At 36.9% G+C, this 27,007-nt stretch overlaps 1 protein-coding gene across 1 annotated transcript in view; it reads right to left on the bottom strand.

The window, feature by feature from the left end:
* The window catches only part of Septin1 (Septin 1), a 31,406-nt gene extending 6,222 nt beyond the window's left edge, over positions 1–25,184 (bottom strand). The window contains exons 1-8 of the mRNA XM_085950313.1: positions 25,022–25,184; positions 18,207–18,399; positions 17,036–17,166; positions 16,408–16,535; positions 15,768–15,885; positions 14,687–14,773; positions 8,887–9,047; positions 1,173–1,274 (exon numbers count right to left, since the gene is read on the bottom strand). Coding sequence (XP_085806439.1) covers positions 1,173–1,274; positions 8,887–9,047; positions 14,687–14,773; positions 15,768–15,885; positions 16,408–16,535; positions 17,036–17,166; positions 18,207–18,399; positions 25,022–25,045 — 944 coding nt within the window. The 5' untranslated portion in view covers positions 25,046–25,184. The remainder of the gene's footprint in view (positions 1–1,172; positions 1,275–8,886; positions 9,048–14,686; positions 14,774–15,767; positions 15,886–16,407; positions 16,536–17,035; positions 17,167–18,206; positions 18,400–25,021) is intronic.
* Between the last annotated feature and the right edge of the window lie 1,823 nt (positions 25,185–27,007).

The following is a 27,007-nucleotide window of genomic DNA, read 5'->3' as shown; positions in this document are numbered from 1 at the left end:
AATATCAAACTAACATTCTTATTGAATCTAATAAAATTGCGACATTACTGTCTTCAATGCTCCACGAACGATGCGTAATTTTTTGATCTTAATGCTATATGGCCATGTCTTTTCGGTAAAGCAAGTGTGCCTCAGCGAAATGTAATACATACAATTTACATGTAACCCTTATTAACCATGTCCGATTTTAAGAAGATTAACAGATTTTTGTCCTAGTATCAGGTGGGTCCAAACACACAATGAAAAACAATATGTGAATTTTTTCGCCAGACTCGGGATTCGAGCCAGGGACCCATGACAGTACTGGCCGACACGTTCCCACCTCGTATTTTTGTGGCACTCTAAAGAATATGTATTATTTATTTCAAAGTTACATTGTTATAAACAGCGGATTGTTCTGGATTAGCTCCCAAAGATACCCCAACCTTAATATTACATGTAGGTCTTTAATCAAATTAAGTGGAGGTAATTATTGGCTTTTGTACGATGATTACTTGTATGGAGTATGCCCATTTGATCAAATTATCTTCAGGATACTACATCAAACAACAATACTCTGAATCAAATAAACCATTTAGCCCTTGGCTTTACAATCTGTTGCGGATCTTGACCATCTAGTGAAGCGACGTTTTTCGAGAATACATTTTACGAGGAATGGTTTTTAGCTGTCTGTTCAATATATCAGGTCTATGCACACATCGACAAAACAATGTGTGAATAAGATACCGTCTCTGTTCTGGCAGAACACACTAATACTAGTTTTGAGTAGTTTGACTTTGAAGTTGTTAAAAAGTTTGAAATAATGGTCTATCATGTGAGTTTATTAAGTAATCGTAAAAAAGATGACTTTAAAATAAAGACTGTTTATTTATTAAGAAGGTTTCCAGATGGTAAAGTTTGAAATAAGGAACATTTCGGTACTAACTCAATATGTCATTTTTTCGAATTAGTGTCTTCTGCCTGAACAGTGACGAATTACATCCGTGGGATTCTAACTCGGGTCTGACCAACAGATTTAGAAGTGGGCGTTGACTACTACTCCACCGCGGCCAACGATATACAATTGTCTAGTTTATGAATCAATATACCTATAAAACAACAGACAATTGAACCTAGTATCTTATGCATGGCTGACGATTACATATAACACCGTTTTTGTTGTTGAAACTTACGCGTTTCTTTTCGGCATAGGTGTTCCTTTGGCGAGTCTCTCGGATCGGTAGTTCTCATAGTGGACTTCTTGTGTCACCTCTTGGAGGTCTTGCATGTGTGTGCTGCAAAAAAACAATTGATGTTATTATGAAGCGTTGATTTACTACAGGGTTATCCAACCCGTGGTATGAATTTTACAGTCCTGTCAAATATTTTTTGACATATTGTCAGTTGAAAGTCTACCATCTAACACAATGGATCATTTCTTCACCGCACAATGCATAAAAATCATACAATCATACTAAGAAAGAGGCAAAATGGAAAATTAAGGTTAGAATTCGGTCGAAATCATCGCTCAACTGAAGGCTGTATTCCCAAGCTGATTAAACATGTGCAATTTTGACAGTTTTGAGTTATGAATGCAGTTTTCTTCGTAATTTTTTTCTCTACATTATGGGCAAAACGGCATTTGTGAAGGAAAACCCATGAATTCACAATTAAGCAAAGAAAAAAAAAGTTACTTGTGTATTTGTAAACTGATCTTCATTTAATGTATAGGAAAAAGGAAACATGTACACGATTTTAGGAACTATGTGCAATGTTTACAAAAATAATATAGGAAAAAGGTAACAAGTGTAATTATTTAAAAGTGAGTAAGGGCCTTTGTACAAAAAAAATAATTTCGTTGCAGAAAAAGGGCACTTGTGAAATTTGTGATAAATTTAAAAACATGTTGGCAGCGGACAAAGAGGCCCAAATAAATATTTTGGAAGATCACAATAAGCGTGAAGTGGACGCTCACAAATCAAAAGATGAAGATAAAGCTATTCATAAATGCATATAGGAAAAAGGTAACATGTGACTTAAAACCTCTTAAAAATCAAAAATTGACAAATTATAAAATCTCACGATCATCTACACGATTTTTTTTTCACTCTAAAAACACTTAAAATGCGTTTTTCTCAAAACTCAATTTATGCACAAGTGCCTTTTTGCTTTTGGGGCGATGAAATTTTGACGTGTTTTGGATCGCCTGACAGCTGTACATGTTCTTCTAGCCCGTTTACGCGGAAAACATTGCTGCTGTACACAAAACTGTGGCCGAATAGCCAGATATGTCGATTCCAAGAAGATCGCAGCAACTTGGCCTCTCATACGGCTCTTTATGGGGAATTTTGCATAAAGAACTTCACCTACACTCGTATAAGATCCATCTCGCGCAAGAACTAAAGCCAACGGACCACGGGCCAGTAGCAAAGGGTGGAGGTAGGCTGTTAAAATCCGTCATAAATAGTGCAGACTAAACTTTGTCAGTCATACGTCAATTCAACCAAACTAAATAGTAAAAAAATACTCATCTATCTATAAAATATCTAAAATTACGCCATTAAATCATACATAATATTTTTTATCTATTATAGTTTAGTTAGGTAGGACTTAATAAATTTAAAAATTCAACGAAAACAAATCAGTATGAATGAAAAAATGTACACAATTTAGTCAGATCGTCCAAAATATACCAAAACTATTACATATGGTTTTGTATAGGGTTTAATTGATTTTTAAAAACTAATCAACACCATCTGTAAATTGTAGTCTTAGTTCAATAAAAACAAATACGTATTGATACCAGATGAAAGTCTCCCACAGGAGACTACCTCAAAGGGCGGACCGAACCATCATATTTTCCAAAATACCACAGCCTACGTCCACTCTTCGCGGTGATCGCAACCCTCGGCCGAGCGGAACCCGTCTCCTTGAAATTCAAATTCGTCAAATTCCCGCCAAAACAGACGCGGTCTATCAAAAACGGCCGCTCGCGCCGCCACTAGTCAATCCGTCGGTAAAACAGGGAGCTTCCCGACCGACGGATAAAACAGGAGGCCGCGAATCTGGCGGTTGGATCTGGATGGGCGCGAAAGCTCTCTCTTGCCTGATACGTCGACCAGCCAGCATCTCTCTTACATCAACCGCCGAACCAACAGCATCAACCGCAAAATCTCTTCTCGCCTTCGCTCGCCTCGGACGCGAAGCCAAGCCAAGCCAGCATTCCGGACAGCCCGCCAAAAAGACCACATCTGACATCGGCAGCACGCCAAGCCGCAAGCCCCGACCCTACCTCCCATCGGACAGCGAGCATCGCCTCGGATGCGAAGCCCCAGCAGCCAAGCCCGCGACACCACGTTGCAGCCCGCCAATTACCAACCGACCGCCAACGACGACAATAACCTGTATCGTATCTGTAACGACTACCCTGCAATACGATGAAATAAACCAGCCTTGACCAAATACCCCGTGCGTTTCTGTCCCCCACCCCCGCTTTGACCTTGACGTTATCACGGCCTGCCATCTCCGCTTCAGAGCGCGCAGAAGGCCGGTGATAAGTTGACGCCCATGGCGTGGGGCTTGTGGGCAGGATTGTGTCCACCGGAGCCAGCATCGACCCTGAGATACGCCAGCAGAGTGAGTACAACTGTGAACTTCCTCAAACAGTCTCATTTGCGAGTACTCACTCTACCGGGGGAGAAACACACGGCCGGTATTTACAGTGACAAATTGACCTTGTTTCGCGCGTGCAATCGCGACATCGAGACACGCGGCGATACGTTCCTCGCAGCGGAAATGACAGACGAGATCGCGCGGAACGTACTCCTGCAAGTTCATTCGATGTGGGAAGCATAGCCAGACAATGCTGGGGGGCCGCGCAAAAAACCGCGTGGTCCCGAAACCTGGAATTCAGCACACCAGTGGCGCCTGACAGAAGCAACAGCATGGACATCGGCTCCATCGCAAGACGTGACAGCAGCATCGCTATGTTCCTCCGACCAGCTGTATCATCCCTCGACCCTGGCCCACGGAGGAATACATAAGATGTCATGGCCAACGGCGTCGCGACGCTACACGGAGATGCCCCGGCTACCGACGCCGACGCTCTTCGTGACCGACGTCACCCAGCACAGCGAGGTGCCAGCCAATGGCGCTCGTACCTCCAACCCAGGCGAAACATCTGCCACCAGCGCGGATGTCTCGCCTAGCATAACCACCAGCCTTATCAAGCCTAGTGAGCCTTACGACGCTCCTCGCAAAGACTCAAGGTCAAGCTTCAGTACCAAACCCCATAACCAGCCGCTTACCATTTGGCACCGGCGTTATCACGGAGTGCCCCGGCGCGACGCCCGGCACCTTCGTGATATACCTTACGGCAGACCGAGGTTGGTCGCCTGGTCTCTGGTTGCCCAACCGGCGGTGACCAGCAGATACATCAGACACCGCCTCAATCGCCGACGGCCCAAGGCTACATCGGATCTGCAACCTGAGGGACCAAGAAGACTGAAGCGGAAGCCAAGATTCCAGGGACACAGCAAGACCCCCAGCATTAATCGACAAACATCCGACGCCAGCGAGGATGTCACGCCCGCCTTAAAACTACGACACCTATGGCCAAACCGCTTTGACGCCTTGGACGTGCGAGAAGACGACGCTCAAGAACTCAAGGTCCCACTTCCAACACCAGACCCCATCACCAGACGTCTATTCTTGGAACCGGCGCTATCACGGAGTGTCCCTGACTGACATGTCTGACACCTCCGCGAAAACCTCACGAGGAAGCTGAGATTGGTGCCCTGGTCTCTAGTCACACAATGGCGGCGACTAGCAGGCGCAACAGGTCCCACCTCACTCTTCGACGGCCCAAGGATGCGATGAGCTGGTCGATTCGAGGGAACCACCATGTGGAAGTGGAAACCTCAGCAGTTTTGACACGAAAGAGCCTCAAGCACGCCAAGACCATCGGACGCGTCGAAGCCGCACAGAGGTGAACTGGCCCCCAAGGACAAGCGACGGTAGGCTGATGGAAAAGACGACGGTTCGGTCGTTTCCCGGAGAGGTCGTTTGATACCAGATGAAAGTCTCCCACAGGAGACTACCTCAAAGGGCGGACCGAACCATCATATTTCCCAAAATACCACAGCCTACGTCCACTCTTCGCGGTGATCGCAACCCTCGGCCGAGCGGAACCCGTCTCCTTGAAATTCAAATTCGTCAAATTCCCGCCAAAACAGACGCGGTCTATCAAAAACGGCCGCTCGCGCCGCCACTAGTCAATCCGTCGGTAAAACAGGGAGCTTCCCGATCGACGGATAAAACAGGAGGCCGCGAATCTGGCGGTTGGATCTGGATGGGCGCGAAAGCTCTCTCTTGCCTGATACGTCGACCAGCCAGCATCTCTCTTACATCAACCGCCGAACCAACAGCATCAACCGCAAAATCTCTTCTCGCCTTCGCTAGCCTCGGACGCGAAGCCAAGCCAGCATTCCGGACAGCCCGCCAAAAAGACCACATCTGACATCGGCAGCACGCCAAGCCGCAAGCCCCGACCCTACCTCCCATCGGACAGCGAGCATCGCCTCGGATGCGAAGCCCCAGCAGCCAAGCCCGCGACACCACGTTGCAGCCCGCCAATTACCAACCGACCGCCAACGACGACAATAACCTGTATCGTATCTGTAACGACTACCCTGCAATACGATGAAATAAACCAGCCTTGACCAAATACCCCGTGCGTTTCTGTCCCCCACCCCCGCTTTGACCTTGACGTTATCACGGCCTGCCATCTCCGCTTCAGAGCGCGCAGAAGGCCGGTGATAGTATGACCAACAGAGTTTCATGTGCATAGTGCAGTAATATCAGATCCAGCCTACCTCCACCCTTCGCCACTGCCATGGGCAGATCACAGATTCGCCAATTGGGTTTTAGAAGGGCAGTCGATTTTTCAAGGAAAATCATCTTCCATCATCATTCAAGCTTTCAGCTAAATATTGAATAGGAAGACAATTCGTCGCCCTATTTATATTAGGCGGTATGCAGCCAATGAGGTGTCGGGTGATTGTTATAGGAGTGGTTTGAATCCAATGCGGTTTTATATCCGTACTTTGCAGGTGAGTACAAACTGAATGCGGACTATTGGTATGATTTTCGCTTATAAGAACATCTCCAGAGCATAGTGAAAAATAATCAAGCCACATTGAAAAATCGGCCCCTTAGAGTCAAAGAAACCTATCTTAATTTTTAACAATTTTGAGTTACGTATGGTACTGGACATTAAATGACATGTTATGTTAAGTGACAAAGAAACTTATCAAAAAATTCAATGGATAAAAGACAAGTCAATACATATCTCCTGCAAAAACTATAGTAAATTTACTTGTGTTTGGGGTCTCCTGAAAAGTAGACAAAAATGAAATACGTTTCTTTGACTCTAAGGGGCCGAAATATACATCGTATAGATTGCAGGGGATTCGTTTCGGACGCAGTCGCGACAAGAGATATTTCAACGTGGGATTTTAAAAACAAAACAATTTAGTATACAAAAACACTTTTTAATAAACTAAACAATGAGGGTTACCTGTAGTATATAGTTAAAAATGAACTGTACCTTCATTGGAATAAGGATAATTTAAAAAAAAAAAGTAATCTTTTTGAATTGCTCTGTAAATGTGTCCATTTTAGGCCATCAGCTCATGTAAATACTCAAAAAAGACGAAACTGAAACTCTAGTATCTAGCTAATGTATTTCGACGGCGACTCGCTGACGGCAAGACTGGAATCTCTCAGTTTCAAAACGTCCGCGACCGAAACCGAAGAGGCGCGACATGCTGGTCTCCCAGTCTCTCAGTTTTCAGTCACCCATAAAACAGTAGTACCAATATCAGTAGATTCGATGAAAAATCATATTTTCTTACCAAAATTGGTAGCACTGAACTGAACTAAGCAAGCAATAATAAGTCAAGACGTCAAAAGTTAAAGATGGACGAATCGATTAATAATTTAAAATATGTGGCAGATGTTGAGAAATACTCCTGCCTAGTTGGGTTTCGGGAATTCTCGAGAAATTTTCGAGATTTTCCATCCCGAATCTCGAGAATTGAAATTTTTAACATTTCGGGAAATCCTGGATCTCGAGAATCTTTTCTCGGGATTCAGGATTTCTTTATTATCAAATATCGATTGAAAAAACGATTTTCTATAAGAAATATGTGGACAGAAAACACTAAACGTTCAAAGACTGATCGGGGCATTTAACACAATTAAAACAATGTTGACTCAAAATGAGCGCAATTTTTGCAACATCAGAGAATTTTGTGTCTCAAAAGCGTACGCGATTGTCAGACGCAGCGGTTGACAGTCTGTGTTTTTTGAATTTCTATTTTAATAAGTAATGTTTTGAATTATTTTTGTTTTCCTACTTCTATTTTGTTTGTCTTCTTACATAAATATAAAAAAATTATATTTTTTTGGAATTTCTGTTTTTACACTGATTCTAGGATTTTTACAGGTTTATTTTAAATTTCCCGATATCTCGAGAATTCTTTTCTGGAAATTCCGAATTTCGAGAATTGAAAATTTCACCATTTCGGGAAATCCCGAATCTCGAGATTAAGATTTTCTCGGGAAATACCCAACTCTACTACTGCCTGTATAATTACAGGTTGCCAGAATATTCCCGTTAAGATATTACGGAAAAAGCTTAGAATGAAGTGGGAAAGACAATGGGTTTGATAGTTTGAGGTTATGAGATTATTAGGTTTCAGTAGCGGCGTGTGCGAAGTATCAGTCACTGGCCAGTTTATGAATTCCATCACCAACCAGTTCATCAGATTTTAGTTTCTGCGTGAGTGGATGGCCTCAGAGATAACATTTTTTATGGGAGGGTTAATCCTGTATAAGTATATCAATGATTCAATAGTTATATTTGGCAAAGTAACCGGTAAAGAATCTTGTTTACAGGTTGTGGTTACAAAACCACATATTAAAATAATATTAAAAATTATTGAAACATTGGATTAAAGTTGCCGCCGAATGAAAACCACAACAGGTACGGAGTTAATGATTGGGCGAACAGACTATTTGGATAACCACAGGAGACTTCCTACGGTAAGTAGGTATATTTTTAGAACCAACTAATTAAGAAATCAAATAAGTGACATTTTTTATAGACAGCGTTAATATTGAAAGACCGACATGTCACCACACCCTGTGAATTCATGTGAATCAGTCGATAACTAGTATGCCTTATTCTGCTTCTCAATTAACCGATTCGTTCATACACTGTAAAATACTTTAAGAAGATGTAAGGTATACCTATTTTTTACAATATTTTGTCACTGGCTACGTTTCCGACGATTATAAGGATACATGTGACATATAAAAAAATGAATTTGGCACACACCTATTTATGTGAGACGATTTAACAATACAATTGCTTTGAATGAGCATTTTATTTCTATATAATAACACTGAGAATATTATTCCAAGAATTAATGTTTCATAGGTAATTAATTTGGATTTTTTGACCTGCCTTATACCTTATATGCCCTCAAATACTTTACACATTAGTGAACATTACGACAATATATTTTCAAATTGCATTTATAGAATATTAAAAACAGTTGCTTAGTATGATCGCATACATGTAAAACATTAAAGTCGATTTACTCAACTAGGTTATGTACTTATGCACATGGATCCGTTAGTTCTTCAATTACTCCAAATTTCTATGATACAATAGTTTTATCTTTCGATTTAAGAGTAGGTTTCAAGAGCAATGATGGAACCATTAGAAATATCCCCAATAGTTTAACCCTTTAGGTTACGGTTCGGTTCCCAGCTCTACTCTCAATGCTTAAAGCATTTTTTTTGTAAATATTGCAATGATAGTAAAAATTAAACACTTACATAAGCATGGTTCTCAATTTGATAAAGTCGCAATGTTCAGGGTTCTCCACTTCGACGACTCCCCAAGGATAGAGCCTCCCTCTGACTCTCCGTCCCTTGACTTCCAGCATGGCCGTGGCGCCGCACACCGCAAACGGTACAGCCTCCTTTAATTGCCTCACCTTGTTTGACAAATGAGAAACATGTTTTAGGGCACTCGTTGTTGCTTCAAATCTACCACAGACACAGACAAACAACACAAACACCCATGCCCTGAGATCAAAATGGATGTAAAATTAATACTATCGTATGATGATGATTGAATGAAAATTAATTTTAACTATTTACAACACTGCAAACTTCCATTTTAGAGCCTTATGGAATTTAATAATTTATTATGAATCCATTTTTCTTGTGTTAACATGGAAACAATATTATAATTCTTATATTTTTAACAACTGTACACATTTAATTATCATAAATCAAGCTTCAAAATTCTGGACGATGAATCCTGGGTGATGTATTATGATATAAACCGGTGATTTTCAACCGTGGGTCATAATCAAGAGGGGCACAAGTCCAAAATCAACTTTTAAGAGGGCCACAAGACCGACAGCATTCCATCAAGACAATAAAAAACTTGCTAGTTTGCATCAGTCACAAGGAAACGTAAAACACAGAGGAAACTGAAGCTGTCTTAAAAGTATTTTGAGTTGTCGATGTATAGCCGCCGGGAAGCATACATGTTTTAAATAGTTACAATCGGAAGATCGATAATATGAATGAAAACTAAAGCTACTCAAAGCAGGAATATTATAGAAGTAAAAGATACACTGATTTTTAACACGAATGCTGTATTAAATATTGCTTTTAAAACAGAACATTAAATACAATTCTAACGACACAGGACACTAGATGGGAATTAATTTTGAAATCAAAATTATCGAAAAAACATTCTACATTTCCGTTTCAATCTATAAAGGAAATATAACACATTTAGATAATTCTGAATTTTATATTACTGATTATGAAAAAAGAAAATCTACTGGAATCGTGTCATCTATTTTAAATACTTACCATTTTCGACATTTCTGCAGTCTGCATTGAAAAAACAATTGATTTTATTTCTGGGAGCAACACATTATTCAACTGATAACTGGTCTGAATCTTTTGAAAGAAAGACGGACAACGGACATTAAAACCAAGGACTATTAATGCTAATCATTTGTGTTAAAATTTTGTAATATTGCCATCTTGTAGAAAGATTTTAGGCCACTATAAGCAGTGACGTCCCTAGACAAAATGCTGCCCCTACGCAGAGCCAAAAATTTTTATCATCCGTTTATAACTCCAATATCTAAGAATTGTGTTATATGGATACATTACTAACAAAATATTATATACCACTAAAATATACAAAATTAAATTAAACATATATTTTCCCAAAAAGTGAGAAATTTTTGATGTTGGTAATACAGTGGTTTCTTAAGGGGGGACATGCTCGTCGAAGGTCAAAATTGAGTTTTTATTGTATTTTCAAACCATGATCCTGGACACTCCTTAAACGTTGTAGATAATCTATTTATATAATTTTGAAGCCTTATTATCCTTTATAGTTATTTTAAGCATTTGATGACTGCATCAAGTATTTTTGTTACATAAAATAGTATTCTTTTAAACCTCTCGCTCTAATGTTTTAGAATATAGTCATATTTCGGTACAGCACTGTGCAGTGGTGTTAAGATTTTTTACATTTATTAATTTATAAACGCATTTATAAAACTATTAGTATAATTTATTACGAGATAATTTTTGTAAAATATTCACGATAAAAAAATATTTTGATAATCTCTGTGATCCCAAATTTGACAAGAATTAGGCATTTTATTATTCAAAAAATCGGCAAGATTAACACATTTGAAGATGATTCTAAAGATATTTATTATAATCTATGTCTTTGACCATTCAAGTGTGATAAAAATCTTATGAATAATGATTGCTTTATAATAATTATTGACCTAAGAAGGTAGTGTTTTTTTGAAATACGCCATTTTTTTTGTCATTCCCTAGTGGTTAAGCTACAACATACGGCCGTAGCCATAAATTGGCAAACTATAATTAAAGTAGGGAGTAAAATTATGTTAACGCGCGTGTTTGAACATGTACCTAACCGAATTTTTTTTTATTTTTTTTTAAACGGTACATGTTCAAATACGCGCGTCAATATCATTTTACTCCCTACTTTAATTATAGTTTGTCAATTTATGGCCACGGCCGTATGTTGTAGCTTAACCACTAGGGAATGACAAAAGAAATGGCGTATTTCAAAAAAACACTACCTTATTCTTAGGTCAATAATTATTATAAAGCAATCATTATTCATAAGATGTTTATCACACTTAAATGGTCAAAGACATAGCTTATAATAAATATCTTTAGAATTATCTTGAAATGTGTTAATCTTGCCGATTTTTTGAATAATAAAATGCCTAATTCTTGTCAAATTTGGGATCACAGAGATTATCAATATAATTTTTTATCGTGAATATTTTGCAAAAATTATCTCGTAATAAATTTTGCTAATGGTTTTATAAATGCGTTTATAAATTAATAAATGTAAAAAATCTTAACACCACTGCACAGTTATGTACCGAAATATGACTATATTCTAAAACATTAGAGCGAGAGGTTTAAAAGAATACTATTTTATGTAACAAAAATACTTCATGCAGTCATCAAATGTTTAAAATAACTATAAAGGATAATAAGGCTTCAAAATTATATAAATAGATCATCTACAACGTTTAAGGAGTGTCCAGGATCATGGTTTGAATATACAATAAAAACTCAATTTTGACCTTCGACGAGCATGTCCCCCCTTAAGAGTCATTTTTGCAATATATTAATTTAGGAATTAAGGGCGATCCATGTCGCTCTTATTTTTCACAAAACTTGGCAACATTTGTAATGATATTTTTAGCCTGAGATTGCAAAGGTTTAGGCATTATTAAATCGATTATCGATATGACAGTGTGACGCTTCGATACAGACTAAAATCGTGGACCAGGAGCGGTAGGTGGGATGCTCTGTAAAAGGGGGATATATCTTTAGTTTTGACGGCCAACGCAACTTCCGTGTGCACTGGTTAATACGTCAGACTGTAATTATTTGCAAATCTGCATGTGTCATTTCTGGTCACCGAGGACGTCAAAGGGCAACGGAAGTAAACTAGACATCGCAAACCCGACAAAAAAATTACAGTCCTATTCAACCTTTTATGTTAATTAATATATTTTGTCTCCAACCAGTAAGCTGAATTTTTTAATGGAAAGATATTTTCGTCATTACTAAGTTTAGGTAGATCTATACAGTCAAATTCGGTTACGAAGAAGATTGAACGGACTGAATTTGATCGTTATAAGCATTACTCGTTATATTGTTATATAATATTTTTCACTCCACATTATATTTAACCCGGCCGCCGCGTCAGTTTCAATATGAAAGGGGCTCTCTCTGCGGTACCATTTTTCTAAATGCTATGCTTCGCTATATTATGATAAATACGGCAATTAAAAATAGCTGGTATTACTGTTATCATGCCTAGATACATAAGGTTCGAAGTGCCACACTAAAAAATAGAATCGATTGTTGAATTTAGCTGTGAATACTTGAATAAAATCGTCCATAGTCCCTTGTACCGATAAAATACGCAGCCATGTTTGTGACGTAAAAACGCGTCATTGAGATTGTGCGCCTATGAAAAGAAATAAATCACTGACACTAATTTTATTTTAGTCATGTTAGAAACACTTAAAAATGCCGTTAAAAATATTGAAAATAATAGCTTTTATTGTGTCGCATATTATTACAAGTTTTATGGGTCGCGTAAAGTTGAGTCCACAGTGGTTGAAATATGGTAATAATTCCTTATGTTCTTTTTTTAGTGTAATTTGGATTTTTACTAGATTAAACTTTTCAGTTTTATTGAGCATTGTGTTATGTTAGTGATTGTCGTTTTATGTTTTATAAAAAAAACAATATTTATTTTGTAAAATCTGCTGCGTGCTTGTAAAAGTGCTATAAAAACATTTATTGCGTGAGGTTTTAAAATTTTATAAACATTAAATTGCATACAAAGATAATATGTAATATAGTTGAAGAGTCAATATTCCATGATTTACATTTTATATTATGTTGTATACCCGTGTGTTTTTTTTTTATACTTACGTTTATTTATACGTTTTATATATTCCTTCATAGTAGTTCGTAATTTATTGGTAAAACTCGCAATCGTCCTAACTAAAATATAATAATATATTATATTTTTTCATTCCGTGTGGACGTATCTTTACGACATATTTACGACTTTCAATAATGAGCTCGATTTATGACTTTCAAACAATTGGGGTGACACATGACGACATGACCATGAGTAATAAAAATAAATGACATAATCCAGAACACAAGTTCAAGTACATATTTATAAATATTACGACGACACAGGTTCGGTTTTTTGGTTGTATTTTATTCCCGCAAACATGGTGTTGTAAAGATCGCGGTGAATATTCAACTTGACACGATAAATCACTCGGCGCACACTCAACTCGAATGAAAATATTTTGTATACCTAGTGCGCAGGCGCTGAAAAATACCGCGTAGATTTGAACTGATGCAATCATACCGGCGAATCTCAATAGATCGAGAGGGTTCGAAAGATCGATGTTTATGAAATTAAAACAACATATTTTTGACAAAGTTAAATAGGTGGAAGTAGGCGGATGGATCGGGCTATTTTTTAATAAAATTCTCAATGCCGCATGAAAAATATTTCTTGCGTTATCCACAGGTCAAGGTTTGCGTATCTGACTGCTATACGGTCGCCCATGTGTTACGTACTAGCTGTATCCTACTGGAATACGGTCGCCGGGAAAGGGTTAAGCATAGAACATAAACGGCGGATTATAGTAATTGTCAGATAATCGAGCGGCGGATTAGTGAGAGTGTACTGTATTTGACAGGTCGTGAAAATCGGTTAACCTCAAAATGAGTCTCCACGCGGTGTAGCTCATTTTTTTACCGGCAGGTTAGCTACTATCGTTCTATTTATTGCGCAGGCGCAGATATTGCACGGTCTAATTGTCGCATGAAAATTCAGAAGCATCTGAAGTTTTTTGATTCGTGCATGCAATCTTGCAATTTGCACAAACTTACATGTTTACACATGCATTTTTTTGTTATGGCTGCGATAATACATATTGTCAACAGTAAATGCATGCACATGTAAACGAGGTATAATGACATACTTCCAATAATAGCAACTGTAGTGGTAATATATTCATAATTTCACTTTACCTGAAAACATCGTTTAAAAAATTAGTGAATCCAATTATGTGTCGATATTCTCATGGTAAGCATCGTGTGTGTGCGTAATTATTATGTAAGTAAAATAAATTTACGGCTTACTTAACATTATTATTTTTTTTATCAATAATGAACAGTACATAAGAACATAAGAACACTTGTTAGATAGCCCATCACTTCATCTTAAGTAATATGTAACAACAAATTAAAGGCGCCGTTGTCCACACAATTTACTGACAACCGACGGCATGAAAAGGTGCCTTTACTCGAGCATATGTATTATTCATAATGCCAATGATAAATCTTGTTTTATTAGTTGTTTGAATACATTTTTTTCATGTCTTATATAAAAGTAAAACTATTTCTATCTCTACAGTATGTAGGTGATCAAAGTTAGATCGATGGACAAAGTAACCCGAACTGATTGTGGTCTTATATTAGCATGTAATTTAAGGTTTACCTGCTCCTTATATTCCTCGTCTTCGTCACTGTCGCAGTCTGGCAGAGGGTAGATCTTAATGCCGTTGGCTTCGATTTCGCTCATCACCTGAAAACAATATATATAGGCTTTACAAAAAAGAACTAAAAGAGGTAAAAAACCAAAGGACCATAAACTATGTCTCGAGAGAGTCTTCTGAACTTTTTGTTATACAATATTTGATGCTGATTCCTAAACATTTTTATTGCGGTTGATTTAATTAATTTTGAGGCTCCAGAGTTTCGCCTTTCACCCTTCTCTATTAGCAACAGGTGGGCTATACTACCCTAAAACACAGGAAGGAGCTATGGGAAGCCTTCGTTCAGCACTGGATCGACCCCGGCTGATGATGATGTCGACATAGCAATTTTTGTGATTGTTTATTCATGTATAATGTGAGTACTTTGGTTCAGGTACAGTCGACCATATCTTGTGTTCAAAATGGTCAGTGCATGAAGCAATTAATCAAACGATACCATCCATTCATATTATATTCAAATTTCACAGAATATTTTTTTTTTCCGACCATGTCCGATCCCAATAAGATCATATGGGCCCCTACAAAGTGGAGGTATGTATTAACAGATTTTTATTTTACGGGAAATGGATGTCAGCCACTTGCTCAACCTATTAGGTCCATACTCCGACTCATACACAAATTGAAAAACGATGTGTACTTGCCAGACCCAGGATTCGAACCAGGAACCCACGACGCTTAAGCCGCGCGGCCATCAAGGGTCATCACAGAATATATATTGAAAATATTTCAAAATACATGCATAATATAACATTCTATAAAATTGATTGATTTGAGTGAATCTAAAATTGCGTTAAAAAGTCTTCAGTTTTCGACAGATACTGGCAATAATAGTGTAAAGTTTACCTACCACAAGTAAATTTAAAATACGAAATTATTTGCAACCAATTAAATCGTTACTAATACTAGTAATCTGTATTTCACCTAAACTTTCATATATTTAGGCTGTCTACATAATGTGTTATTCAATGTTTTGCCTTGAATAGAAAATTTTTTCACCAGATATATGAGTAATATAGTACTTACTCTATCTTTGAGCCGCTGGATTTCTTTCTTGGTAAGTACGTCAGCTTTGGCAATCACCGGCACGATGTTCACTTTGTTGTGCAGCTGTTTCATGAATTCAATATCCAACGGCTTCAACCTGAAAGTAATACATAATTCTAATTGATTCAAGTTTTGTACTTTTGAGTTTCACCTTTCAGTGTCTTCAGCCACCATGCACACTCACCAATGGCATAATATGTAAAACTACAAAATATGGTTAATGAGCACTCTCATCAGATGAAGATAACAGTGTGCAGCAATAGTAAATGTATGGACTGCATTTATAATAGCAACGACTATCCATAACTCGTCACTCACGACACTCGGCTCAGAGTCCGGTCACTCAACAGTCAACCGTCATTCACTCGAGCCCAGCCTCGCGGTCCGATTAATCTCTCGATAACATCAATCTCATCAGTACATCCGTACCGCGATTATAACATCACTCTGTCATCTTTATCATTGTATTTACTTATTCTTGTATCGATAAATAAACTCTCTCCTCGAAACCTCCAAGCAACTACCACTTTATCTCCACACCCTCATCATGTCACAGTGGTGACCCTGATGGGAGTAAACAAAGTCGATGCGATCCCTAAATATATATATATATAGTTACCCATGGCCGAACGGTGAAATGAAGTAGAAGCAGCAATGTATCCGGTTGTCGACAATGTTTCTCCGATTAAGGCCACTCTCGTCACGCAGGAATCTCTCAAACTGGTCGTCGATGTACTGAATAATTGACTGCAAAAAAAACAGGTTTTTACAACACTGCATCAGGTCACGGTGGCATCAAATAAAATAGGTAGTGAAATTTGTCACTGAAAGAATCGCCCAGACTTTTCAAATCACACATTCATAATATATGTAATATTAATAATACTATCGACCGAGGGTACTTGATGGAATTTGAATTCTAATGGATTTAAATTTTGTACTATTCCACTTGAGTCTTTCTATGCGACCCGTGTTTCGCCTTTCGGCATCTTCAGGCACTGTGTTTGTAAAAAACCCCTACCTTATCACTAATAATACAATCAATATACATCAAAACCCTAATAGATCATTAGATTATAGTCAATATTACCACATTCAATAGGTGTAAAATCATCAATACTGGGAATTTATTGGGGTAGACCTTACCGGGAATCGATCCCGGAGGCAAAGTGTTGCCTACAAGCATTTCCATCATAATCTAATTCAATGAACTTCCCACACAAAGATTTCTATAAGGCCAGTAATACCTGAAAGCAGTCTGTGTTGTCGATGGCATCACCATAGCCCGGTGTGTCGACCACGGTCAAGCGAAGTTTTACACCTCGTTCTTCAATCTCCACAGTTGACGCATCCAATTTCACTGTCTGGTTTGTCTTCTCTGTAATAAAGAAAATCCAGATTATTAAACTCGGTTTTACACACAAAACATTGATTTTTATAAAAAACTAAAATACATATAACATGAAATCATTTTTATTTATATCAAATCGAGCTTCAATATTGTGACGATACAGAAAAGTAACATAAAAAACACATGAGACAAAAATCTTTACTATACATTAGTAAAAACTTTATAAACCCTATTTTAATAATAAACATGACCATAAAATAATACGTAATCATTGATTTACTATATAGGATAGGCCTTTAGCTAAATTCAAATAGATTTGATGCAAATATTTATACACATTTTCTGATAGTTTGTAAAGCATTCGTAGCCATTCATTGGTTGGCGTATTGGTATTAAATGGTATGCCAATGAGTGTCAACTGATTAGTATGGAGTGGTTTTCAGCTAATGAGATTTTATATCGGGTTTGCCCAAGCTGAAAATGGGCAATGTATAATTTTCATTTGTAAAAATATCTGAGCCCACCGAAAAAAATCAAACCTATAATACTAAGATGGGATCATTTAACAAATTCACGTTTTATGTTTTTTTTAATTGTACATTATTATCTTTTACTTTAAATAAAAAATATTATTCTTTTTAATGTAATGTTTTTAGGTACGTAAGTACCTATTTATAAATTAAAATACTTCTCAAATTGAAAGCTTCGTATTTTTTCGCTAGGTGCCTCTGGTAGGTTGAGTATTCACCTTAATTATCTCGTAATAAATGGACGCTGGCTCAAGACCTTGTCCTACAAACGTATCAAGGTATGATACGGACAGGAGTTTTGTGAAAATATGTATCACTCAATTTTGGTAAAAATTGGACATTATGTACAATATCTGGGTTTATTGATATTTTAAAAATGCCTATATTACAATTTTTGGAAACACTATTTTATGCTATCATAGCAAGATAGCTGTAACAAGCGAAATGGTAGTGAACAATCTAATGATTGGATATATTCTAAGCTATTATTAAACCATGCATTGAGATTCAGTCATTGAACGAAAGGACAGAACTCACCAACAGCGTCAGGAATAACTCGCTCCGGATAGAGGTCAGTCAAAAAGAGAGAATTGACGAGGGTCGACTTTCCGAGGCCGCTCTCCCCGACGACCATCAACGTGAACTCGAAGCCCTTCTTCACCGACTTGCGGTGCACCTGGTTGGGAAGGTTGGCGAACCCAACATATCCGGGGGTCTCCAGACCAGAAAACTGTAACAAGAAAACAAATAAATAAACGTCATTAATGTTCAAGAGAAGAACTTTACTCTAGAACACAACTAATATAATTATTATTTGTCATTTCAAAATTCAAATAGTCCAAGAACGTTGATATGAACCTGGTGATATGAATCAACTAAAGATGTTGAAAAAAGGTCCTTCGTCGGATCTAAATGTATGAAATTGAAGCCAAAAAAGGACCTCTGGTCAACTTATTAAGTAAGCTACAATTGACTTTTCATTATGAGCTCATTTGCATCTAACTTCACATTAATTATGACATTTATTTGCCAATTTGCATAGTGTGTAAAACTACAATCTGTCACAATGAGTACAAAAGCAGCCTATCGAACTACACTTTGGCATTATTATTTAGTTGAAAAATCATGTAAAATTTGAGTAAAACCGTATATATCTGCTCTGAAGTCCGTAATCGCAATGAATATAAAAAATGGTCACCACTGCGAATGTAAGAGAATCGGAACAGCAACTGAGCGATTTTAATATTTGTGATGTTTGCCAACTTAACCATACTTCATGCGTTTGCAAAATAATTTTAAATGTCAACAGAAATATTTCGATTATCCTGAGGAAAGTACAGGTAACCGTCCATCGCGACCCCGGCGAGTGCGGATTCGTTATACCGCGATCTTTTTTATAAACTGGAAATTGTGAATGAGACGGGACTCTATTGGAAACGAATGCCAACACGTGCGTTTATTTCCACAGAGGAGAAGACCGCTTCTCGGTTAAAAGCATTCTAGGATCGTCTAAACTCTTCTTATCTCAACTCATTGAAGAAACTGATGGAGGTGATAGAGATGCCATGCGGGTTTGGTGGAAACAATTTAATATTATGAAAGCTATCAGAAACATCGACGAAGCGTGGAATGAAGTCACCCAGTCGTCTATGAAGGCTATTTGGAAAAGGTTGTTCAGTGAAAAAGTTCACTGCAATTATGAAAATGATATTCAAAATATCATCGAAGAGATTAGTCTTATAGCCATATTCGGAGGCATCGAAGGTGTTGACGTAGATGATATTCAGACTTTGTTAAAATCACATGGCGAACCCTTAACTAATGAAGAGCTGTAGGAAATGGACTGCCATATTATGTCCCTACAAAATGACGTCTCTGAACCTGTTCCCGTGCGAAAGTTAAGTGTTAAAACCATTGAAAAAGTCCTTTCTCTTCACAATCATGCATGGAGTTGTTAGAAGACAGCGACGAAGATAACGAGCGAGTGAGTGCTGTAAAACGTGGCTGTAATGTTTTACTTGACCACTGATCCACAAGGAAAACCACTAAAAGCAAAGATCACACGATTTTGACATGAGTCATAAATGTGTAGGCCTGCAGAAAATAGAAAAAAACGTTCACTGACTAGTGCGGCTCATGATATAGCGCGATACGCGTGAATTGGCCTCATTGTTGTTCTGGCGATTTCGGCAGATAGTGCTAACTGACAATGTTCATTTAAATGTGCTACGGGATGGGAACATCGGTCCAATAACATTTTAAATACCAAGAAAAACGACTTCACACATTTTTTTTTCCTCAGCAGCAGCTTCCTGTAACAGCACGTAACGTGATGATAATGTATTTGAAGCATAATGTTCAAATTTTATTAAATTCAATAAGAATGTTAATTTGATATTGATTGGTATCAATTAATATCCGATAATAATGCTGTCCAATTATTGATAGGTACTAACGAGCACCTACCAGAATTTTATATAAATTATATGCTATGATTGTATTTCTAATTTACTTATCTACCTATTTTCTTATATTCCGGTGGTTTTAATTACATATTTTTATGTGTTTTATTTTGACATACATTTCATCTCAATACTATATATTATCGATACAAAAGCTCACAAAAAACTGTATTACGGCTAAGTACAGTAAAACCAAAACAATTATTCGGTTGGTCGATGGTGTGCGTGCGGATGGGGAGCCGCACTATATACCTGGCAGCCGATGAGCGCGTATTCGTACATATTCAATCCACAAACCAAATCACTGTTTTGTTTTTACTGTACATATCGTCGGTGTTTTGTAAAAAGGTCGAATCAACCATTTTGGCGAAATCGAAATTTTAATGAAAATACAATGACCCCACTCAGTGTTGCCATCTTTTTCTATGCTGATTATAGTACAAAGCTGTAAAAAATATAGTATTTCTAAAAAATATATAGTACAGGAACATTTTTCGTCTTGAATCCTTTAAAATTATAGTATATTGGTATATTTGGCGTAAAATTATAGTATTTTACATTTTTCGCAGTATTTAAATTATAGTATTGTACTATAATTATAGTACGGTTGGCATCACTGACCCCACTAGCTTTGTTGTGTAAAAACGGCGAATTTGTATCTCTACAGGAAAGTACTTAAAAACGATAATCGACTAAAATTAAATTAATTAAAATTACGAATAAAAAGCGAATGTGACATATTAGCCCTTTTAAAATATTATATAATAATGCCTATTTATAATAATCCACAGGTCATAAACAAATAAATGTCAAAAGTTAAAAATCCTCCTCCTGTATGTAAAATAGCATTTTGGTTAATTCGCCCTTTTTACAAAACACGGACGATATGCACAAATTTTCAGACACAGTTTCGCGTAAGGCAATCGGTGTCATCTATTAATTGCTTGAGACAGTGGTGTGTAGCCAATGAGGTTTTATATCATTATTGTGCAGCTAACTTCATGTTAGCCAATACTGACAGTGGGCTCTGTACAATTGTTGTAAGTTGTAAGCGGAATTGGACAAAATTTCAAACCATCAAAATTTAAATCTTCAAACATAATGTCCTCCTATGTAGTCCGGGTTTTATTTAATAAGATAATGAAAGTTAGTGTAAAAAGTATAGTTGTTCAAATAAAGCATTAGTTACTGGTTATCTATTTGTGTCGACCCCACCCTATATAAAAATGAAAGAAATATTTTTATCAGTTTATATATTGTGTCTACTAAAAAAATCAACTTGTAACAAACTCACTGGCGCAACTATAAGTGCCAGAGAGCATGAATATGTTGTTTAGTTTTTAACGTCAGTACAATGTCAATCCATCAACAAATTCATAATAAATCCATACTAACCAAATTTAAGACGAGTGTTTCTATCGTAGGTTTTCTGATATGGAGCATTTCTGTGGTTTTATGGCACTAACTACTTGCTATCAGTAGTGTTGAACAACTAAATTGATTCTCTAAGTGACTTTAGTCATTTTGAACACATGTTGAACATTTCTGAACAAAAAATACTTATGTGAATCACTATTTTTCTAGTGGGGCAAACCGGAACATCTGGCATAGAGCCATTCGAATAAAGATTCCAGATTATTTTGTAGGTAGGTATGCTATGGATTAGATTAGATAAATGTTTACAAAGTTTCAAAAAAAGAATTCTGAAATATTATGTATTGCCAGTACATATCTGACTGTAATATTTTTTTTTATGGGAGCTTTAGGTAGGTAGGTATAATTTATTTTTATTGAGTGGTGATAATTAAAGTACTTATCAAAATATTAAATTCTAAAATAATTTTGATGTCTATATATTATAATAACTCATTAGTGCTGACAATGCGACTGGTGCGTTTGCAATAGTATTTAAATGTGGTAATTAAAAATTAATAAACAGGTCAGCAGTGATTGTGTTAGTTGTGATAACTTCAACAGTTCTTTTTAAGTATTAGTTAGTAAGGAAATCCTAAAATTGTAAGAATAATTGGAGTGAGGACCTGATCAGTGGATCCCCTTCTAGAAGAGAAGAAGCGATATGATAGCACCTGTACACATGCATGGAATTACTGTTGGCAATTGTGCTTATTTTAAACTGTCATGACAATAACTGTTTACACGTAAAAGTGCTGACTGTCTCTCCAATCTCATTCTTCAAGAGTAAGCGAGACGTGAGGTTGTCTACTACTATCTGACAGGTCGTATTGAAAATCGGAGCTCAAAATGAGTAGTTCGTTTTTTTACCGGCGTGTTCTCTATCGCTATCTCGCTCTACTGCGCAGGCGCAGATCGAAAATAATCTTACTGTCGCGTTGAATTTGGAACCTTCCAAACTTGTTTGATTTATGCACGCAATCTTGCCAACTGCAGGATAATACATGTTTCCCCATACATTTTATTACTGTGCACAGTAAATCTATGCACGTGTAAACGGGGTATGACAGCGAGTCGCAGTCAAAGCCTCAGTAAAATCATAAAAAAAGGAAATCCTATCTTAATACAATTTTTTTTTTTTACTTGAATCACACAATAAAATAAGAATGTCACTCAAAACAACCATACCTAAGCCAAACCATAATAGTGGAGGTAGGCTGTGAAGATCTGACATAAATTATTGTCCACGCTAAACTTTGTCAGCCGTAGTTATTTGTTTCCATTGAACTACGAATACAAATTGCAGATGGTATCAGTTAGTTTTTATAATTCAATTAAAAACTAACCAAATCTCTCTACACTCTTTCTTCAAATATGTTCAGTGAGTGGATTGATTAAGTTCGACAGCTACGAATTATCTGAGAGCTATTATAGAAGGAATGGACAAGGGGGGAATTAAGGACAGAACGAAAACACTGTCAGAGAAGTATTTGTGGACTTCGAGAAAAATGCCAGCACTGTTACTGTGGAGAAAAAGTCATAAATTTTACATTGATACGCACCACCCATTCAAAGACTTCAGGGCAGCGCATGATAGTGTAAATAGATGGGCAATTTGGAATGTAATGGAAGAGTTTGGATTCCCTTCAAAGCTTGTGAGATTAACTAGACTCGCCCTAGCACAAGGGCAGTATCAGTTTAGAATGTGACATCGACGACGTTTGATACACTAAGAGGCTTCAGACAAAGAGATCCAATGGCTACTTCACTTTTCAATAATGTAGTATAAGAAAAGACAGAAAGAATGACTGACATCAATGTCCATAAGCCCATATACATAAAAAAGCTGGAACGAAAATGCTACCAGAGTATTATTTGCAGATCATAATGAAAATGCCAGCACACTATGACTAATTGGTAATTCATGAGAAAACCAAACATATGATTGTATCAACAAGGCCAGACAGACAATGTGATACTTTTAGGCAGCGCTCGGAATGGAGCAGAATGCACCGGAGCGCCGTTCCGGTTTGTGGGATTTCCGAGGATGGCGTTCCTGTTCGTAAAAACCTCAAAGATGGCGTACCGGTTTGTAAAATATCCGACTTCCAGCGAGCCGCTCCTAGGGATGCCCCTGATTGTGTTATTACTAAATCGACATAATATATCAAATCAATCAAAATAAATACATTATTAATTACAAGTAAAAATCCAGTGACGTCCCATGGGGGTAGATTGTACATATGCAGAAAATAGAGTCAAAAAAGAAAATAAATATATATTTTTAGAGTATATTTCGTAAAAATGCGTTGTATTTTCGTATGCGGCGCTGATAAACGTTGCCTGTCCATATCTTCAGTCGATGTGCATTTTTAATGGTTATTTGCATTTTATCCTTCCATAGTAGGTAGTTTAGGTACCTATAGTTATAACAAAAATTCTGGCAGATGTAATTTTTTGGAAAATTATCGAGCACTCCGATTCGTAAAATTTTCTATTTCGAGCACTGCTTTTAGGGTACACAGCAGCGCTCTTGTGGGCCAAAACCCGTGTACCCGGGGTCCTCCATTGACAGTGAGAGTAGTCAAGAAATCAAAATAAAAGAAGAATTGTTCTAGGCAACAAATGCTGCTTTCGTCTAGTGAAGGTGCTACGTTCTGAGGCATTGAACTGACACTTGAAATGTATCTTGTAGAAAACATTAATACCTAAAGCCAGTTGTCATGTATGACTCGGAGACCAGGCGCATGGAAAATGTTGGGCTCATTAGAGCTGAGCATGCCGTGTGGTATCTTCGGACCGATCAATGACACACAGTTGGAGTGGAGACATAGATAAAATTACTGTATGCCTTGTATGGGGGCCCGTACAATGTAATATCCACCAAATTTTACATAGGATGGATGAGTCACTCATGAGAAAGCAACTGACATTCTAAAGATTAGATTTAATTTGCATGTGTCATAGGCGGACTGATAGCTCAAGGTACAAGGTCACTCACCCGGCAGTGAAAGATGAGGGATTCGAGTCACACTCAGTCTACGTTTTTAATTTAATTTTAGGTATGTTATCTGAGGATTTTAAAACGAAGTGTACCTACTTAGATACTTATTTTTTATTATTATGTTAGCAATTCGTATCAATTTTATTGTTATTTTTGTGTGTAAAAACAAAGAGAGATAAGAAAACAATAAGATGAATGAATTGTTTTACCAACAGAACAATAAAACGTATCTCAATTTACTGATATTGAACACAATCATGGTAATGAAATCGAAGGAAGTACTTATAAGTCTCTAGAAACCGCAATAACCGATCTCTTTGATTTTGAGCAACGCCTTTCTCGTCAGTACAACGGAAATATATGGATGTGTACCTACGTAGAAAGTAGAATAAATTCCTGAACGTATGAGTTGGAATACAGTAAATCTCGCAGATTTAGCAAAGTTGACAGAATACGTGAAAAATAATGCTTACGTTTTTCACCGAATCGCTAGACATTTCGTGCAGTCGTAGGAATGTTAGTCCGCGAGTTAGGGCACGTATTTACGAGCACTTTTGTTTTTTAATAATGATTTATGAATCAAAACACAATTAATTGACAGTCAGACAGACCGGTAGCGAAACACCACAGAACAGCGAAAGCGAAACAATTTAGCCAATAGGCGTAGACGTGAACACAGTTACGAGGGCTGCCATATCAAAAAACATAACATAGTATACTAATTAAAAGGAACCTCTAGCTGTATATTATTTCACCTAGTATTGTGGGTGCTTTAGTAAAATTGTGATCAGATTTGAATGCTAATTGTTTCTTTTTAAAACTTATTTAAGAAAAACACTAAAGTATAATTCATAAGATTTATTTTTATCAAGCATGCATTCAGAAATACCTCAAAAACATACCAAAAAATAACTTTGTAGAAATGTATTAAAAAATATTTTTAAATAATAATTCAACACGATTACCATTTTTGCCGACCACCATATTAGATACCTAAAACTTCAAATAATAGTAACTGTCGGGTGTATTCAATTATATTGCTGGCATTGAAACAAAAAAGGCAATTTACGAGTTTTTAAGCGTCCTTAATCATTATAGGTACCGCCTCCTGCTCTGTTGGCAGGCAAGTCAGACGATTTACATTATCCGGACTTTTTTTCGCGTGTAGCCAATATCGAGGGTATACTGACAAAAAGCATTAACTCATTAAAACAAGTTCTGAGATTATCACAAAAAGAACTTAAAATTTTTTTTCAAAGCGTACTCCCACGTAGATTTTTTTATGATTTAAAAACATTTTTTCTACATTATAAAGACTAACCTTTATGGCAAACACAATATATGACATGTTACAAGTCCTGTATTTTGTATACGCAGAACGCATTAGGTCATTATCATGCTTTCTATCAGAATAAAAAATAACAATATTATTTAATAATGTTTCTATTTTCTCACCATTCTATCCAATGCCTTTGCCCATTTTACCAGAACGTAGAGCGTAAAATTGTAAACATTTTGGCATTTAAAACAGAAAAACAGCAAAAACTGAGTTAATGCGTTCTGTCAGTATACCCTCGATATTATCAGAAACGGTTTTGGTGGAGCACACGCGGACCATCATAATATTTTATTTTACCAAAGCAATACCAATATAAATAAAAAAAACGCTTCACATAAACAACGTGACAGTCCGTAGTCAGATTAAATTTAGTTAGGTAGGTAGGTAGGTAGCATAATATGGTCGGCAACTTTTTTCAGACAATATTTGGACAATAAATTATTAGTTTATATTGCGCTTTCTGTGTTTAAAAGGTTGTGCTACATACTACAATATGCTAGTATGGTTGATATTAAAGGTAGTCTGGCTGCCATGTTATACAGTGAATTTTTACTTTGAAAGTTGTAGATTGATATTGTTCTAAATTGTCTAACTTGCGTGATAATGGATCAGGGGCATTATTAGTGTTTATAAGATAAGTACCTATCTTACCTACTACCTAGTACAGGGGTTCCCAACCTTTTTGTACTCTAGAGCACATTCTAAAATATCGGTAGAGTGGCGGGCACCACCTATTTTTAATCGACAAACTCCTTCCATAACTTCTCATTTTCCCATAATTTATTTTCTTATTTTCGTATATTCATAATTTATTAATAAATAATAAACAAAAATGTGTCAAAATAATAAAACTAATTATTCAAATTGCATTCAAACGTAAACAAAGTAAACAAAAAACACAAACACAAAGAAAACATTTTATAAAAAAATAGAATATCAATATGTCAATGTGATCTTTGGCATTGCATATCATTGGCCAGTGCCTCATAATTAGGAGAGTATGACGATAATCCTGTTAGCAAACAATCATAAAGATGCTCATCTGTGAGTCGAGATCTATATCTTGATTTTATTAAGTTCATGTTTGAAAACAATGATTCGCATAAATATGTCGAACCGA

The sequence above is a fragment of the Rhyacophila brunnea genome, unplaced genomic scaffold (genome assembly GCF_057557595.1).
Source record: "Rhyacophila brunnea isolate RB1 unplaced genomic scaffold, BYU_Rbru_1.0 scaffold_23, whole genome shotgun sequence".
NCBI classification, from domain to species: domain Eukaryota; kingdom Metazoa; phylum Arthropoda; class Insecta; order Trichoptera; family Rhyacophilidae; genus Rhyacophila; species Rhyacophila brunnea.
Note: the sequence above shows the minus strand (reverse complement) of the source record. Positions and strands in the feature narration are given on the sequence as shown.